The sequence below is a fragment of the Mobula birostris genome, chromosome 19 (assembly GCF_030028105.1).
Source record: "Mobula birostris isolate sMobBir1 chromosome 19, sMobBir1.hap1, whole genome shotgun sequence".
In the NCBI taxonomy this organism is placed as follows: Eukaryota; Metazoa; Chordata; class Chondrichthyes; order Myliobatiformes; family Myliobatidae; genus Mobula; species Mobula birostris.
This window is the reverse complement of record NC_092388.1, coordinates 15,318,017-15,336,331: the sequence shown is the minus strand read 5'-3', so window position 1 is coordinate 15,336,331 and position 18,315 is coordinate 15,318,017. Positions and strand designations below refer to the sequence as shown.

The following is an 18,315-nucleotide window of genomic DNA, read 5'->3' as shown; positions in this document are numbered from 1 at the left end:
GTGATCACCTGCACGCCGCCTTCGCGCGCCAACTCCAATGTCTGTGCTGCAACTCCTCTGACACACTGGCCAGCTAATTCGATTAATGAGCAGCTCACTGATGATGTGGACCTGCAGTACGCCAAGTTCTTGGAGTCCAGTATTGATATGCAATCATAAAAAACATGTTTAACGAAGAAAAAAGTATCTTTGGTTGGCCCCCAAGAAGCGAATGCAACCGAACACTTCGCCATCTTACCGGAAGTGCAGTACAGTGCAATATATATAATATACTATAAATTACAATAAGAAATGTATCCTTAAAAATAAGCAGTGCAAAAAGAAAGCAAAAATTGTGAGGAAGTGTTCATGGGTTCATTAATCTGATGGCAGACGAGAAGGAACTGTTCCTGAAACGTTGAGTGGGTGTCTTCAGCCTCCTGTATCTCCTCCCTGATAAGAAGAGGGCATGCTTTCTTGAATTTACAGTTTACTGTTTAATTGTCCCATACTTCTTTCAAGAACATGGAGAGGAATTGGAATGGGCAGAGCAGAGGATGTGGGTGTAAGGAAGTTGTATCAAAATCCATGCGTGCCTGGTGCAAAGCTGATTATTTTATTTAGCTCTGTCAATATATTCTGTCCTTTTCTCATGTATCCATCCACCTTTTTCTTAGAATATTTACCTGTACCATTTGCCTTGATAGTTTGTTCTATGACCTCAGCATTCAGTGATGAAGATTTTCCTGAGTTGCCCACTAGATTTTCCATTTCTGGCCTTACATTTTGGAGTTTGCCACATGAAATAGCTTCTCTCCTTCTAAGTTGTCATCTTTTCTAAAGAAAAGAACCCCAGCCTCTTTGGTCTTCCTGACAGCTTGCATTAATTTCTTTTTATTTCAGTGAACCTCTCATCACAGTGCTAAACAGTATTGCATCCATGTTGTACTGTCTCAGTACTTTTATATTTGTGTGCTGTAGCACTTTTTTATTCACAGTTATTTTGTAACTGTGAATAAATAAATATTTGGGATCAATAAAATATGACTATGACTAAATAACACTATTCTTTGCATTTCTGGTCGGATGCTAAATGCATTTCATTGGCTTTGTATCTGTACTCGGCACAATGACAATAAAGTTGAATCTAATCTAATCTAATCGAATTCTTGCTAAGAATAGGATGTTGAATGCAATCTTAACAGTATTCAAAATAGTAATCAAACGTCAATTTTTGAATCTTGATTTAGAAATCGCTTGTTTGCCTGTGTTATGGATTTGGTAATCTGCTTTGCTACTTCTAATCATTTGCTTAGTCATATTTCTGGGACCTTTCATGCTTGAATCCTTGACTCGGCGGTAAGGAAAGCAAATGCTATGTTGGCATTCATCTCAAGAGGAATAGTGTATAAGAGTAAGGAGGTGTTGATGAGGCTCTATGGGGCATTAGTGAGACCTCATTTGGAATACTGTGTGCAGTTTTGGGCCCCCTATCTTAGAAAGGATGTACTGATGTTGGAGTGAGTTCAGAGAAGATTTACGAGGATGATTCCTGGAATGCAGGGGCTAACATATGAGGAGCATTTGTCGGCTCTTGGACTGTATTCATTAGAGTATAGAAGAACGAGAGGGGATCTCATAGAAACATTTCGTATGTTGAAAGGGTTGGACAGAGTAGATGTGGAAAGGTTGTTTCCCTTGATGGGTGAGTCCAGGACAAGAGGCCATAGTCTTAGAATTAGAGGGTACCCAGTTGAAACAGAGATGAGGAGAAATTTTTTTAGCCAGAGGGTCGTGGATTTGTGGAATTCGTTGCCACATACCCGATCATTGCGAGTGTTTAAGGAGAAGATTGAGAGGTATCTAATTAGTCAGGGTATCAAGGGATATGGCGAAAAAGCCGGAAATTGGAACTAGATGGGTGAATAGTTTAGCTCATGGGGGAGCGGCGGAGCAGACTCGATGGGCCGAATGGCCTACTTCTGCTCCTTTTGTGTGTGTGATTCTTTTATATAAAGTATTATTTTTACATAACTTCTAACTTTATACTGATATTCATTCAAATGTAGTTTAGAGCAAGCTTTGATTGATTTTTTTGTTTAGAAGGATGTGGAATACTTATCTAAGAAAAAGTGATGGAAGCAGATTTTATATTAATTTCCAAAAAGAAAGGGATAATTAGGATAAGGTCGGTTTTTGGGAGACACAGGCTAATACTGTTAAATGAATGACATTCAGGGGACCCAATAACAGTTTCATCTGATGTAGCATTCCTAGAAAAGTCTGCCCTTTGCATTACAACAAATGACACTGGAAATTTGTTACATAGTAGATTATTGTCAAGATTTATTTGCAATGTTAATGCTCTGCAATTTTTTAAAGTTAAATTTGCAATGTTATTTATAATCATGTTCTTATTCAGTGTAACAGTGCAGTGAACAAATGTGAATTGTTGGGAATGATGGTTTAAAAAATGGAGTATTCATTTTGTACTTTGACTAGACTTTATTGTTTATTCAAGATTTATCATGAATTATTTAGACACCGCAGTATATACATAGTACTAACAAAAGATGAAGTGTGAGGTGTGGTGCAGGGTTGTCTTCCCATTATGTGCCAGGCCATATGACAAGGTAATCATAGTCTCATGACCATGATTGTTCTTGGCAAATTTTTCCGCAGAAATGGTTTCCCATTGCTGCCTTCTGGGCAGTGTCTTTACAAGATCTGTGACCCCAGCCATTATCAAAGCTCTTCAGAGATTGTCTGCCTGGCATCAGTGGTCACATAACCAGGACTTGTGATATGTCCCAGCTGCTCATATATCCAAAACTTTTAAAAAAAAAGTATATGTGGGTACACTATATATTATAGATGTTTTAATATCCACTGGTTATGTTTCTATTCCGAGATTTTCTTAACAGATTATTACAGCTCCAGAAAACTGAAAGGTAAGGCATTTCAATTTGGTTTCTGTTGTTTTCGATTAGCATAGTGTTTAGCATGATGATATTACAACTCAGAGCATCGGAGTTCAGAGTTGAGTTCTGGCATCCTCTGTAAGAAAGTTTGTTTCATGTGTGTGAGGGCCTCCTCCCACAATCCAAAGACATACTGGTTAGTAGATTAATTGGTCATTGAAAATTGTCCTGTGATTGGGCTAAGGTTAAATCAATTGCTGGATAGCGCAGCTTGTTGGGCCCGAAAGGTAATGTTCCACACTGATTCTCTAAATAAAAAATAAGTAAGATGTATTATCCATTTATTTCAGAGCTAAGGATTTTTAGCTCTGCAGGTTTTTTTCTCTTTCCCTTGGTTGTTATTATTCCTGGTCATTTCGTCTGATTCAAACACACTCTGGTAGATTATCTAAAGAGAAAACGTTTACTCACTCAGCTTGTATCCACTGACATTGTAAAGAGTAAGGGGGAAGACTTGATTGGAAAAAGATCCAGATATGCCTTGTATGTAAAGAATTTATTTCCATGTGGAGAATCTGGAACTAGGAGTCATTGTTTAAAAATAACTCTTGTTTTCATCCCATTTTGCATTGTGCTATTTCGTAATTATTTTCCTCTGCTGCAGAGATCGGAAAACACTCCGAGATCAACTAGATGAGTCGTTGCAGAAATTTGAACCTCTGGAAAAGTGCAAAGAAGAATTAGATGCTCTGAGGGTGGAACTGGAAGAAAAGAGGGTAACATGAATATATATTGGAAGCACATGGTTACTCTATTGGTTTAGATTGATTAATCTAATTAAATCTGATATGTTTGATAATTTGGGTTAATTTTTTACTCTGAGATTGGTATGTTTTTAGGATAATGGGCCAAATGAACACTAAGATTTCAATTTATAATAAAAGTACACATTGTGAGATAAAACTTAGAGTATTAACAAAAAGAGACTGACACACTACCACCTACCCTTCCCTGCTTCTCACTATCTAATACATTTCCTGGCCTTCATTTGTTTCTCGATAGAGTTCCATCAAGATGTACCAGCAGACTCATTTAGAATTCAGTAAATTGGAACAAGAACGGATAAAAAACGATGCTTTGTAAGTGCCAAGATATTGTCTTTATTGATTTTCTTATTTAAGTGTTTGTGAACTTTCATGTGTTTCAGTTCTCTTATCTTTGTGCTTTCATCTTTACCTTGTATTTCAGAAACAAGAAATTGGAAATGCGGATAAAAAAGCTGGAAGGTAATTGTTTTCTGAAGTTCCCGTCAGAAATGTTGTAGGGCGATCTTTTTCTAGCATGCTTGAACAATCAGTTTGTTACTGAAAACTGTATCACACAGCACTCTGTTCCCTTGGCAAATGTCCATCTTGTCTTCTGCAAAAACCAATAATATGTACAGGGAATTCCAATATACAGTATTGCTTTCCACTACATTTATTAAGTTTAAGCAGTTCCTGCATCATGAACTATCTCTTTCCCTCGTCCCGTTTGCCTATAGCAAATGAACGTGATTGTTAACTTGAGAAACAATATTACTACACATAAAAATATTCAATGGTTTCAAGATAATATAACCCGTAGATAAGTTCCATAGGAGCAGAATTTGGTCTTTCAGCCCATGAAATCAGCTCCCCCGTTCTGTCATGGGTGATTTATTATCCCTCTCAAGTCCATTCTCCTGTCTTTTTCCCATAAACTTTAACACCCTTATTAATCAAAAACCTATTAAGTTCCACTTTAAGTATACCTGATGACTTGACTTCCACAGCAGTCTGTGGAAATAAATGCTACAGATTCACCCTCTGGCTAAAGACATTCCTTCTCATCTCAGTTCTAAATGGATGTCCTTGTATTCTGAGGTTGTGCCCTCAGGTCCCAGAGACCCCAGGATGTGGAGTTTCCCATCATGATGAAAAAATACTGCATTTTCATCCAATTAAAATGGAATAATCTTGTATCAAAAGTGGAGTGCATGCAACTCATCGCAATTGTGAATAAGCTCTAAATTGTCTGATTGCCATGTAAACTCATTTCAACAATTTCCTGATTTGTTTTTTCCCCCATTCTAATAAAGAAACGACGAGTAAACAAAATGGAGAAATAAAGCAACTGAAAAAAGAAAAGACAGCATTGGAAAAAAATTTAAAGAAAACTCAGGTAAAAAAAAAAAATCAGCAAACTGTATCTATAATAATACATCCTCCAAGCTGCTAAAACAGCTTTAGAAACTATTTATAAAATTGGACCTTGCATGTGGAATCCCACATGAGCTTCAATTGTAAAAAAAAATTACTTGTGAATAATGGTTTTCTCAAACAATTGACTTCTGTTTTTTTTTAACTTAGATATGGAAAGGAAAATAACGTGAAGTATTAGCCTAGAAGGATTAATTTCAGAAACAATTTTCTAGAGACTAGTTTCACTGAAACTTTTCTTTCTTCTAATGAAAAGGTTCTGAGCTGCTGAGCTTAGATCCATACCCCTGATCCCTCCACCAACGCTTCCAATTATGAGGCTGTTCATTGATATCATAGCAGACTGGTTTCTTTATTTGGTTTCTCAGCACAAAAAAAAAAGAGCAGGAGTAGGTTTATTGTCATTCAAGCTTGTCTTGCCATTCAATACAATGATGTCCAATCTGCCCCAGGTCTCAACTTGTCTGTGACGGTCCACGTTGTCCTAAATTCCCTGATCTTTCAATTACTTCTCTAGCCCTATGTTAAATACCTTCAATGATCTTGCCTCCACAACCTTTTGAATGAGGAGTAGTGACAATCCCAGAAGTTCACCACCTTCTGCAAGAAGAAATTTCTATACGACTCATTTTTAAGTTATCTCACCCACCCCCCTCCTTGTACTTTGCACCTTCTGATGGGTCTCTTCCATCAGTGGAAGCATCTTAATTTCTACCCCCTCATGCCCCATTAGGAACTTCCTATTAGGTCACTACTTATTCGAAAGAATATGGATCTAACTTCCTTCGTCTCTTAGGGATGACCTTTTATCCCAGGAATTAGCCTGGTGAATCTCCTTTTCTGACTGCCTCCAGTGCCACCATTTCCTTTCTTAACCATACACACTGCTCCACCTTTTGTGATTGTGACAATATTTATCTATTTCTAAACTGAAGCGCCCTTGTGTTAAAGGCAAATTTTCTGGCTTAACTGCTTGCTGCCTCTGCCTGCTTTTTGTGATGCACAAAAACATGTACATAACTCATTTACAGTCTCACCCCGTTAAGATAGTTTCTTTTCATTTCCTCTTACCAAAGTGCCTAATGTCAAACTCTCCCATGTTGAATTTCAATGGCCAAGTTTTTGCACACTTTCCCAACCATCCTGTCGCAGAATAGTGATCTCCTCATCACAATGTGCTTCTGGAACTCTCCTGTGTGAGAGTGTTAGTGGATAAATGTATATGTCAGGAATAAGTGATTGGCAATGAAGCACATCTCAGACCTGGATTGTTGGCACTTAAACTGCTGCCTCAATTGTACTGCCCTGGGTAGAAATGTATATCGAGCAAGTGTAAAAATGAGACCTGCCACAGAGTCTACAATCTAATGGCCATGGAGAGAACAGCCTGATGAACTGCTTAAAGAATTACCCAGAAGGAAAGCAATCCAAATAGCCTTGCGCAGAAAGGTTAACGGTAAAAGTCAATCACAGGGAAGGGTTGTGATACCTGAGATGTGATAACAGTCACAGCATTCTGAACTAGTTGAAGGTATTTGGGTGACTGAGCTGCAATAAAGCTCTGTTATTCCTGCATGCTCAACAGTTTGGTAATCTGACTATTTTATTAACACAACTGCAAAAACACAAGATCCCAACGTCAAGCTGTGTGTGATTAAATTTCTCTGGTAACAACTGGAAAATGATACATAAAAGAATGATAGGATGCCACCTTTTTCCTCCAGATTTATACCCCTTTAAGAGAAATTTTTACAGGTATTGCTTTGTTGTGAGGAACCTGTACATAATTTTGAGAATGGTAATGCTGTTTTTCAAAACCAACAGGAGAAACTGCTGACTCAGCAGAAGAATGGTGTAAAAGGTAAAACCATAATGTACATTCTGAAATATATTTAATTAATTGAGTGTTTAAGCGTATCATCTTAAAGCATAATATATTTTGCAGTTTTAAAAGGTACAGAGAAAAAGAAAGCTGCATGTGATGTACCAAGAATAGACAAAAGTAAGTAATCTAGCATTCAAGTTACGTTTCTCTAATATGCATACAATTTTTCTAATTTTAAATTGATTTTGATCATGTTCAATGTATTACATGTACTATCAGTATGGAAAAAACTTCACATCTTTGCTTTATTTGATTTAATAGGCTATTTTGGCTGAAAATAGCCAATATGAAACAATTTCACACATAAATATTAAGATGTATGCAAGTTTATTGGGAAAACTTCAGTAGAAGCAAACTTTAAAATATTTCATTGCGGTGTTAAGATGTGTATGATTTAGTGGAGAATAATCAGGTTTTTTTTAGATTTTCCCTAAATAGAGCAATTCATAAACTGTTTATAAGACTTCCACGGAGATTGAACTAGTTGTTTCAAATATACACATCCTTTATTTGTGCAGGATCTTCACTAAGCAAGCCAAGTTTTTTGTTTAAAAAAGACTAAAATTTCTAATGACATGCTAATTTCCTGTTTTTTCCCTCAAAGTTCAAAGTAAATTTATTCTCAAAATACATTATCACCATGTACAACCCCTAAAATTCATTTTCTTGTGGACATTCGTAGTAGAAACAAGAAACACAATAGAATCAATGAAAGACCACACCTGACAGGACTGATAAACAACCAATGTACAAAGACAACAAACTGCGAATACAAAAATAAAGGAGTAAAAAAGTCATTAAAAAAAAGCAATAAATATCAAGTACATGAGATGAGGAGTCCTTGAAAGTGAGTCCATGAGTTATGGGAACAGTTTAGTGATGGGGCAAGTGAAGTTGTCCCCTTTTGGTTCAAGAGCCTGACGTTTGAGGAGTAATAACTGTTCTTGGGCCTGGTGGTGTGGGTCCTGAGGCTGCTGTACCACCTTCCTGATTGTAGCACCAAGAAGAGGGCATGACTTGGATGATGGGGGTCCTTGATGGATGCTGTTTTCCTGTGACAGCACTCCTTGTAGATGTGCTCAATATTCACTTTGCAAGAGCATGTTAGAAATTCAGGTATGCACTAATGGATTTCGAAAGGGGAAGCTGGCAGGGTCAACATGCCTGAACTTTTAATGTATGCTCTTGATGAACAAGTATCCACATTGGAAATATGAATTTAGAAAATTTCTCTGCGTATTTGCAGATGGCTGTTAGATAATGATCTTGCCATTCTGTAAAGCTTGATTAGCAAAGTTTTAAATAGCAGAAAGACATGTTTACCCTGTCTTGTATTGACAGATAAAGTGAAGTTATTACTTGAAGAAATATGGACGTGCATTGAAAAGTCTGGTATCCAGGAAAAGCAGAGCAAGGGAAGCACCGACAGCCCAGGTACTCTGCAAGTTTTGAATTGTTTAATCCTTTCAGTTAGTGGATATTGCATAAGCATTCCACACATTCATCGTTTGAATCTGAGTGAGAGTTAGAAGCAATTTTTTAAGTTAACATTTCAAACGTTGTCTTCTATGCATTTATAGAAAAGAAAACAAATTCACAGAAGAAATGCAAGACGCCCAGGAGAAATATAATTAACCAACGCCATAACAGTCCAGTGGAGAAGGAGTCGCCACCATCCTCATCATTGCATCAGTCAAAGTGTGACCAAGAAAACAATGATCAGAGTGAGCTGGACGAGAGTCTGATTGATGAAGGACTGAAAGCCAATGGAGAGAGTGCCTTCTATGATGATGAGAGTGCAGCAGTGACTAAACATCAGGATCCTGATGACAGTCCAAATGCATCAAGTAGTGATAGTGAAGATGGAGATGATGAGCAAGACGCTTTAAGCCAACAACTGCAAGAAATACTTTACTGGGCTCAACCCCTTCCACCTCAACTCTCTCCACTGCCCTATTCATCTTCACTTTCACCCAGAAAGGCAAGTGTAATCAAAATGTTGCTAGTTATTAAAGTATAAATTTATACATTTTGCAAACAAATTTCAGCAGCCATTACCTATATACAGTATTTTTTCAGATCATTGGGGTGCACTGATTTTATAATGTCATACACTAAAGATTGCAGTGATGTTATTGTTATTGATCCTCAAGCCATTTAACCAGGGCTGTGCAGTACCATAGAAAATAGCAGTCCAGTTTGTTCTTTGTAAAGGTAAGGTGAAAATGTTGAGGTAGCTCTGAGTATGAGTGGATTATCCCAAGGGTCCCCAACCTTTTTTCCAACGCAGACCTGTTAATTACTGACAATATTCTTGTGGACTGGCCGACCCCGGGGTGGTAGGATTGCCAACGGACAAGAGTAGCAGTCAAATACGTTGTGTTTACCCCGAAAAGACTACAATGACCATGAAGCCTTGCGCGGGCACCAGTGCACATGTGTGTACGTGCCGATTTATTTCCTACAAATCATTTTTGGTGATTCTGTTCGGGGGGAGGGGGACTGTTAATCACGACTGGAATATAGGTGATAAGTGGCTAATACACTCAATTTCGTTTCTAAAAGGGTTTATCTAACGAATTTAATATTAAACACACAGCGGATATTTTCCTCGCATGAATATAGTTATGTCAATTATCAGGGGAGGACAGGTGAGTTTGAAGTAAGTGTTGAACGAACTTCCAGTAGAAGTGGTAGAGGCAGGTTCGATATTATCATTTAAAGAAAAATTGGATGGATATATGGATAGGAAAGGATTGGAGGGTTATGGGCTGAGTGCAGGTCGGTGGGACTAGGTGAGAGTAACTTTTTGGCACGGACTAGAAGGGTAGAGATGGCCTGTTTCCGTGCTTTAATTGTTATATGGTTATATAAATCACCTATAAGTCAATAGCATCATAACATTTTAGGTAACGTTTGGATATTAAACACACAGCACATATTTTCCCCATATGAACATATAAAATCATTGCAACACACCAATATCGCTAAATCGGTGGGAGCCCTGGGCTTGTTTCCCTGCAACAACACGGTCCTATCGAAGGGTGACGAGAGACATCGATACTCGAAGGAGGTTCCTTATGTCCAGTCTATTCCGCAATCTGGTTTTCGTTGCACTCATTGCAGAGCTATGTTGGAAATGGAAGCAACGTTTTCAGTGCTTTCGTGGCTATCTCAGGATATTTAGCCTTGACTTTGATCCAGAATGCCGGCAGAGATGTTATGTCAAACATACTTTTCAGCCCACCGTCATTTGCAAGCTCGAGGAGTTAATCTCCTTCCCGCGCTGACATGGATGACGCGCGGGTCATGACCTCGCGTGCGTTCAAGTTCCAACAGTGGCCGTGACAGGGAATGAGGAAAAGTGCAGCTGACTCATATCGCCAAATCATATCGTTTCCTCGCAGCCCGGTAGCACATGCTTTGCGGCCCGGTGGTTGGAGACCGCTGGATTATCCTACCACAATGAAAAATGCGGTAGATTAAGTTGGAAGTTTCCTTTCCACGGGCTTTGATAGGGTCATGTCAGCAAGTTGGGTAATATCCTGTAGTTTAGCAGTCAGGGGTTGTTATTTTGCTGGTAAATAGTAGGTTAGAAGGTCATAGTAAAGTTGAATATAGTTAGCTTTATTGTAATCTGCTTTAGCAGTGCAATAAACGAAAACCATGTGAACAATAGTTTTCCAAATATGCTTTTCTCTACACTTTGGAATCTCGTTGTCCTAGATGAGAAGAAGGAGAAGATAGAGGAAGGCAAGAATAGCATCTTGTAACCTAGGGACAAGGGTAGGCTTTGACACTGATGCATAATTCAGTTCAAAACAAAACTAACCAAATTTGTAAATCTGCTTTGGAAAAGTTAATTGACTCAGTATAATCGGTGTTAATGGGTGGAATTTTCCACAGTAGAATCTCTACATCCAAGATGAGATGGAGTGAAGTTGGTGAGAGAGAGTAAGGAAAATGTAACATCTTGTTCAAGTGTAAAACATTGTGGAAAAAGAATAAATGCTGTCAGCGGATGGTCTGCCATTTAAAATGCCTAAGTAACAGTTACAGCAATTTATAATTGATGTGCAGTGATACATTTACAAAATTGTTACATGGAGTACTTAAAGGGTGGGGGAAACTTGATGTACCTGCCCATTCTCCCCACTATCTACCATGGTCTGAAACTTGCTAACCCTCTACTGAGATAGTGATCAAGGTCAGTGAGCAACTCCAAACTACTGGCTCCAATAATTAACATTTTTGTGTCAATGTTCACTGGCTATTCAATCACAAAATTATCAGGCACAAATGTTACTCCTTTTTCACTAAATGCATACTTCCACATTCACAGCAGTCTGAATTCTTGGAATTTCTTTCTACCAGTTGCAACCCTGAGACAAGATGCAAATTGTTGTGTCCCCACTATGCTTCAATGCTTGTTAGAATTCAGCATTGCCTGAAGACTGGGACTTGTCTTTGAGTCTTAGCTGCTGTAATATCTGGTAGCAAAATTGAATATCATAAAAACTGTAGATGCAAGAAATCTAAAACAAAAAATGCTGAAGACAAACATCATATGTGGGCAGAACAGCAAAGTTAATATTCTGTATCAGATGACCTCCAGATTGTGATTCACAGGCTACCTGGTTCTCTGAGCACTCCCAGCATTTTCTGTTTTTCATCCTGTAGTTGTAACACCTAGCTAATTGTGAAGAGGATAATGTGATATGCACACAAGTCCTGATGAAGGGTGTTGGCCTGAAACGTCGGCACTTTATTCCCTTTTATAGAAGCTGCCTAACCTTACTGAGTTCCTCCCTTGTGTTGCTGTGGATTTCCAGCATCTTCATCTGCATCTCTTGTGCTTGGGATAATGTGATGCTGTAGTAAAAACAACTTAAATGTCAACTAATTGTTTTTCATTCTTTTGCAGCAAAGCATGTTTGGAGATCTGACGGATTCAAGTGATGCTGAAGGTGGTGATCTCCCGCAACAAAACTGCAGTGAAAGGTTTTCTGAGACTGATCAGCCTGATAGTTCTATGTGCACCAAGACCATGGTAACAGATCAGTCATCTACCACAGAAGTTGGCTTCTCTGAAAGTACAACTGAAACTGAGAAAACAGATTGTACTCAGACAGGAAGTGTTAACGTGAATGTGCAAAGTGTGGCTGAAACTGAGACCGGGGGTGAGGTATCGTATCCTAGTTTAATTGCTGGGGGTGCTCACTGTAGAAATGAGGACAACACTGAAGCACAATCAATACTAGAGGAAACGAGAGTGAACACTGAAATGACCAAATCCCCAGAAATACAGAGTGCTGATGTTCTTCCTATACCCAGCAGTTTCTTTGAAGAGGATTTCATGTCTGCTGAGCACAGTTATCTTAAGGGGTTTGATGCCTCCAGATACACTGCAGTTTCCGCTCTACTGAGCCTTAAAATAATGGAACCCAGACTTGAAAGGCCAAAGGTAAACAGCAATACTGAAAATGGAATGCAAACAGGTATTAACCAAGGGGACACGGAGAATCTTTTACAAGAAACCAGTTCTTGTGGACAGCTAGGTCCAACTTCAGAAGAAATGGAAGTGGAAGAAATTCATTATAAACTTTCTACATGTGACAGTCGAAATGAATGTACAGTAGCTCCTGTGCTGGTCTCTAATGGGCAGGACCCAAAATCAGTTGATGTGGCAAAAGGACATACAAGTAATAGCACAGTAGAAGAAGTAAGTTTGCTTCCAGAGCTTAGTAACACTGTGGTAAATGATGCTACTGAGGACCAATGCATTCCTAAGGAGGATATGGAGTTGGAAGAAGTTCATCGCAAAGGCAAACAGTGTGCTGAAAGTACACAGATTTCACTGCAATCAACTGATGTGGAGCTTTCTCAAGCAGAGTCACCAGTAAGGGAGCAAAATCTGAAGATAATGGAAATGCCACCACGTGCTGAGAGTTGCTGTTCCATGGAGACTGGTATTTCTCAAGGCAGTTTCAAAACGTTCACCTCTGCAGAGTCAGTGATGGAGAAAACTAATTCTGCTGATTCCGTATACCGTCAAGAGAAGCATGAATTTGGAGTGAAAGAGCAAGGCAGGCTTGAGAAAATGGAGGAGGCAGCACCACCAGGAGATTTGGAGTGTCCTGTAGAAACTGATTCATCTCAGGATGAGTCAAAGAAATGTGTTTCTGTGGAGAATAAGGGAATAGAGAAGATCAATTCTCGTAGCTTAATATCTGGTAATGAAAAAAATAAATCATCGGTGGCTTCTGTCCTGCTTAATGCCACTGAAGACTCTGTGGTAAAGAAACAAGATGACAGAATGCAAGGAAATACTGTACTTGATGCTACTGAGAGTTCTATCATTGCTGATGTTGCTGAGGGTGGATCCAAAGACTCTGTTTGTGCTGGAGATGTATTGGGTTCTACTTCTCATTGTGGACTTGCAGTATCTTCAGAACAAGAGTTTATTCAACAGAATCGATCAAGGGTAACAATAAAGGAAAAAGATAGACTCAACGGATCGGTGGAGGTGACGTCTCTTGAGTCTGATGGTCCTCTTGTAGCTGATGTCACCCAAAACAGTTCAAAGCATGATGTTCATATTGGGAACATGAGAATGGGCTCAAATGCTGAAAGCCCAAAAGATGAATGCACGTCTGCTGTAGTGTCATTCTCTTCTCAGCCAGGCAAAGTAGCATCTGCAATAATGCGTCAAGATTTTCCTAGCAAAGCAGAGGAGACTCCTCCATTTGTTGAGTCTAATATTTCAATGTCACAAGTGGATGTTTTAGACAAGAAAAAGGACTGCAGTTCTACTGGGGAGATGGAGGAAGTCACACCTGTCAGATCTACACCTTCTCAACGCACGGTGAATTCAATTCAGTCTTGTGCTGAAAAATTGCAAACGACCTCCATGATCAAAGGGGATGATATTATTACCAAAGCAAAAGTAACATCTTTTCTTGTGACTGACTCTTCTGTTGTAACTGATCTTGCTCAGGACAATTCCACAGAATGCGCTTCCACTGAAGTGCCTGACAAATATGAAAATAAGGACAGCTGTTCCACACAGACCAAATCTGTTCATGTTGCCGAATGTGCTAGTCCTTTTGATAAATGGAAAGATAGGTTAATGGAAAATAAGGAAGTGGAGAGAAGTGAAATGGAGGAGATAAACAATCAATCTGTAAAGTTATTAGGGGATTACTTATCTTCTGGTCAGACTTTCCCAAGTTTTCAACCCATCTCAGATGAATCCTCAGGAACAAATATGTCACAGAATATTGTAGGGCAGCATTTGGGGCAGAACAGCGCTGTTGATACCTCAGAATCTGAGGAACGTTCAAACACGGGAAAAAACCTTTGTAAGGTGAACAAAGACCTTCAGGCCCATGAGGCAGGAGTCTCAACACCGATGCGGAAAATCAAGAAGAGAAAGCAATGGAAGAGAAAGACTCCAGCACCCACTAAAAGAACACAGAAAGTTGTTCATCATAAGTCGGATGGTATGGGCACGACAGCTGAAAGTGCCACAACAGAATGTCAAAACCTGGAGCCTGAAGTTCAGACTGAGAATCGCAAAATGGAATTTGGGCAGCAGTGCTTCCCTGTCAATAACCATGCTACTGTTCCTTATTCGGACTTACCTTTTGATTCTGAAAGCATTCCAGCTGCTAACAAAACAGTTTGCAATAATGAAAGCGTTACAAATGTCCAAGAGTCGACAGCTATCCGTCCTGACTCCAATGAACATAAAACTAAACGGCTCACTTTCGATAAGTCACTTAAACAAGGCTCCTGTCAAACTCCAGTGCTTCATAAACACAGTAATACAAATGTAAATTATGAAGCTGCAAGAAATTCTGGTAATGTAATGTCAGTAGAGTGTGAAACATCAGATTTAGATAACCCTGCAAAAGAAGTTTGTGACAATGAGACGTGTTCTGAATCAAGCCGTAACAATGACTCGTTACGCTGTACACAAGTAGAAAGTAAACATTTTGCAGGAAACAATTGTAATCATAATGACCCAGCAGATGTGGAAAACTCAGAAAGCTCCTCTGAAGTCTGTTCCTATCAGGATGCTAACATTTGTACAAAAGAACACTTGGGCATCCAAATGAACAATATTGGAATTGCAGAGCAAATACCCAATTGCACAGCAAGTGTGAAAGCAGTTAGAAGTTCTACAAACACAACCTTAAAAGAACCCTCCATTTACTTGCCTTCAATACAAAAAGTAGATAATTCAACGCAAACAGAGTTAATATGTAATGGGTCGCATGTTGTGCTCTTTGCTAGGAATAATTGGCCAGCTACTTCGAAAACACTTTCTCAGGTGGGCTCTAATGGAGAAGATAAAGGTAAAATCCCAAAAGGTAAAGGTAAAATCCCAAAGTCAAAGAGTGCTTCTTCCCTTCCTGATGCAGCTTCAGGTGATCAGATGCCTATTGGATCAGAGTCAATGCATGGGAAAGAGGTATTACTTGAAAGTACAAGTGATAGCTCGGTGAATTCAAAGTCGCTTGGAACTTCAGTAAGTGATCAAACCTGTATGTCTTCAAGTAACAGGAAAATACCAAGTGTTTTGGTAGATGGAGACGTACAGCAAGATGGCAATGTACAAAAGTCAAAACTACAAACCACCTACAAAAGGCGTGTCGCTTTAAGAAAAAAGAGCAGAGGTTCGAATCCTGGCGATCTCTCTGTGATTGTGAATACTGATGCATCCGCTGCAAGATTGTGCATGGCAGAAATCCATGAAGTGATGTTAGAAATGGGGCAACCTCTGCCACCTTTGCTGCCGCCACTAGTCGCCACTCCTCCGCGAACCGTGAGATCTACAAGAGCTCAGTCCTCTCCTGCTGCAACATCCTGTGTGGCTTCTGTCTGTTCCCCTGTAGATGACTTGGTTTCTTCAAAAGAGACCTCAAAGGTAGCGTTGGATTCATCTCCATCGGATCATTTGCAACGGAAGTCTCCTCTGGTGCATTCCCCATCACCTTTAGAATTTGCAAGAAATGAAAGGATCCAGTCTTCTCCATTACAGTTTTGCACTACAACCCCCAAGCATGCTGTTCCTGTGCCTGGGAGGCTACCTCCATCTACGTCAGTATCGGCAAATGCAACTTTACCTCAGGAGAATTCCGTAAAAATTCTGGATGCCATGTATCCCAATCTTTCTGCACGAGCACGGACTTTAAATATTCTCCGTGGTAATGTTCAGCTCAGCATGCGTGGTGGCCCTGCAGAAGGTGAGAGCCAAGCCGGGCCAGTGAATCAAATCATGGGGTTCAAAGCCATCAACTCATCTCCAACTGCATTTGTAAAAGCAGGAAGCAATTCCAGATCAGAAGGGCCGGCAAAAGATTTGGAGCAGCAGAAGCTGGTTGATGGCACTTTGGACACCATGGATAGATCCACACAAGACCAAAAGGTTGCCAAAAGATGTGCGGAAGATGATGTAGCAAACAGAGCTAAAAAACTGAAAACTGAAAACAATAGTCAACACGAGGACAATGCTGATCTGATCACTCCAGATGCGGTAGATGTTGTTGACCAAACGGAGAAACTTTGTGACAGTGTTGTAGAGCCAAAATCAGCAGATAAAACTGAACTTCTCTCCCAGCCTGGTGAACCTGTTGAAGTGAGTGAAGAGGCTGTCGCCAGTGCCTTAAATAAAATTACTAAATCCTGCTTCGACTTGCTCCCTGTTGTTCGCAGCCACGTGTTTGTTGGGAAGATTCCTCAGGTCCCAGTGCTTCGTGATGAAGAGAAAGAAGTGATTAGTGAACTAAATGGCAACAAGGTAAGCTTGTGGGCACTTCCATTTATACTGCTGCTGTAGAGGATCCTCCCCACATTCGAGCATTGGCTTATTTTTTGTCAAATTAGTTTCATTGCAGTGACTGATGTGTAATAAATGTAGAATAGCTCTTGAAGAAATAATTCCATAACAGGAATAGTCCCCCTGCAATCATAAAATATAATAACATAAGAAATGGAAGCAGGAATGGTCCATTATGACTAACTACTTTTAAATCTCAGCATCACTTTCCTGTACAATTGTTCCTTTAATATCCAAAAAGATGTGACCTCAGTCTGAATATAATCAGCACTTGAGTCTCTGTAGCTCTTTTAAGAGAGAATTCTGACAATTCACTGTCCTATGAAGAAATTTCTTCTCATCTGTCCTGCATGACCAACCCCGTATTGTGAAGCAGTGGCCTCTGTCTAGCCTTCTAAGAATCTCGTATATTCTTCTCTGATTGTTCTAAACCGGAGTATACTGTAGACCTGATTAATTTAATTTAATTTCTCCTCGTTGTACAATCCTCCCATATCCAGGAATCATCCTCGTGAACCTTTGAACTCTTTATTACATGTATATCCTCATTTAGCTAGGGAGATTAAACTTGTACACAGAACAACAGATGCTGTTTTACCAGGGCCCAGTTTATTTGCAATAAGATGTTTTTATTCTTGCATTCAAATCCTCTTCTAATACACTTTCCATTTGCTGCCTTAATTGCCTGTGGATTCACTGTAGGTGATTTTTTTTCTGGGCATCCAGGTCCCACTGAACACCAATAATTTCCATCGCTGTTTTTAAAAAAGTACTCCCTTTTTTGTTTACACTAATGTGACTGGCCTTGCATTCTTCCCATGTTACATTCCATGTGCTATATCCTTGCTCATTCACTTAGCCCGTCTATCTCATCCTGAATCCTCTGCATTGTCAGTGCCATCCAGCTCTGTATCAGCATGAGGAAGCGATTTGTTTGGGATGGAGTAAAAAGCACCATTTAATATCCCAGAGAAAGCAATGGACTGATAATCCATTTGTTGTGGTTTGAAGGATGTTGCTGTATGCAAAATCTCTTCTGGTCAATGCAAATAGCACCTACATTTCAAAATAAATTGGCTTTAGTTTGCCATGAGTGTGAAGTTGTTCATCAAATGCAAGTATTATTTGTTTTGATTTGCATTCCTTCTATTTTCTAAAATTATGCTCTCCAATGAAAACTTACCCAAAAAAAGGCAATATATGCAGAAGAAAATATCTAATTGTTATGTATTGTACTTCATTAAATGGAGCAAGAACATTATCCATTCTTTATTGTAATTTTATGTCTTAGTTCATTTTATCAGTTTGTTGTATTCCCATGAATGTTTCCCTTCTCAAACTGTACCAAATAACATGCAATTAAAATTTTCAACAGTTTCCAGAAGTTAAAAAGCAAATAATGCTACAGGTATGAAGAAAATTATCCTGTAGTGACTATTTTCTATC

General features: G+C 39.2%; 1 protein-coding gene across 1 annotated transcript in view; it reads left to right on the top strand.

Moving 5' to 3' along the window:
• Window positions 1-18,315, top strand: part of ice1 (KIAA0947-like (H. sapiens)) — a 49,821-nt gene that overhangs the window by 9,106 nt on the left and 22,400 nt on the right. The window contains exons 4-13 of the mRNA XM_072283272.1: window positions 2,913-2,930; window positions 3,565-3,676; window positions 3,963-4,039; window positions 4,149-4,186; window positions 5,020-5,102; window positions 6,965-7,001; window positions 7,086-7,142; window positions 8,367-8,459; window positions 8,606-9,006; window positions 11,950-16,830. Coding sequence (XP_072139373.1) covers window positions 2,913-2,930; window positions 3,565-3,676; window positions 3,963-4,039; window positions 4,149-4,186; window positions 5,020-5,102; window positions 6,965-7,001; window positions 7,086-7,142; window positions 8,367-8,459; window positions 8,606-9,006; window positions 11,950-16,830 — 5,797 coding nt within the window. The remainder of the gene's footprint in view (window positions 1-2,912; window positions 2,931-3,564; window positions 3,677-3,962; window positions 4,040-4,148; window positions 4,187-5,019; window positions 5,103-6,964; window positions 7,002-7,085; window positions 7,143-8,366; window positions 8,460-8,605; window positions 9,007-11,949; window positions 16,831-18,315) is intronic.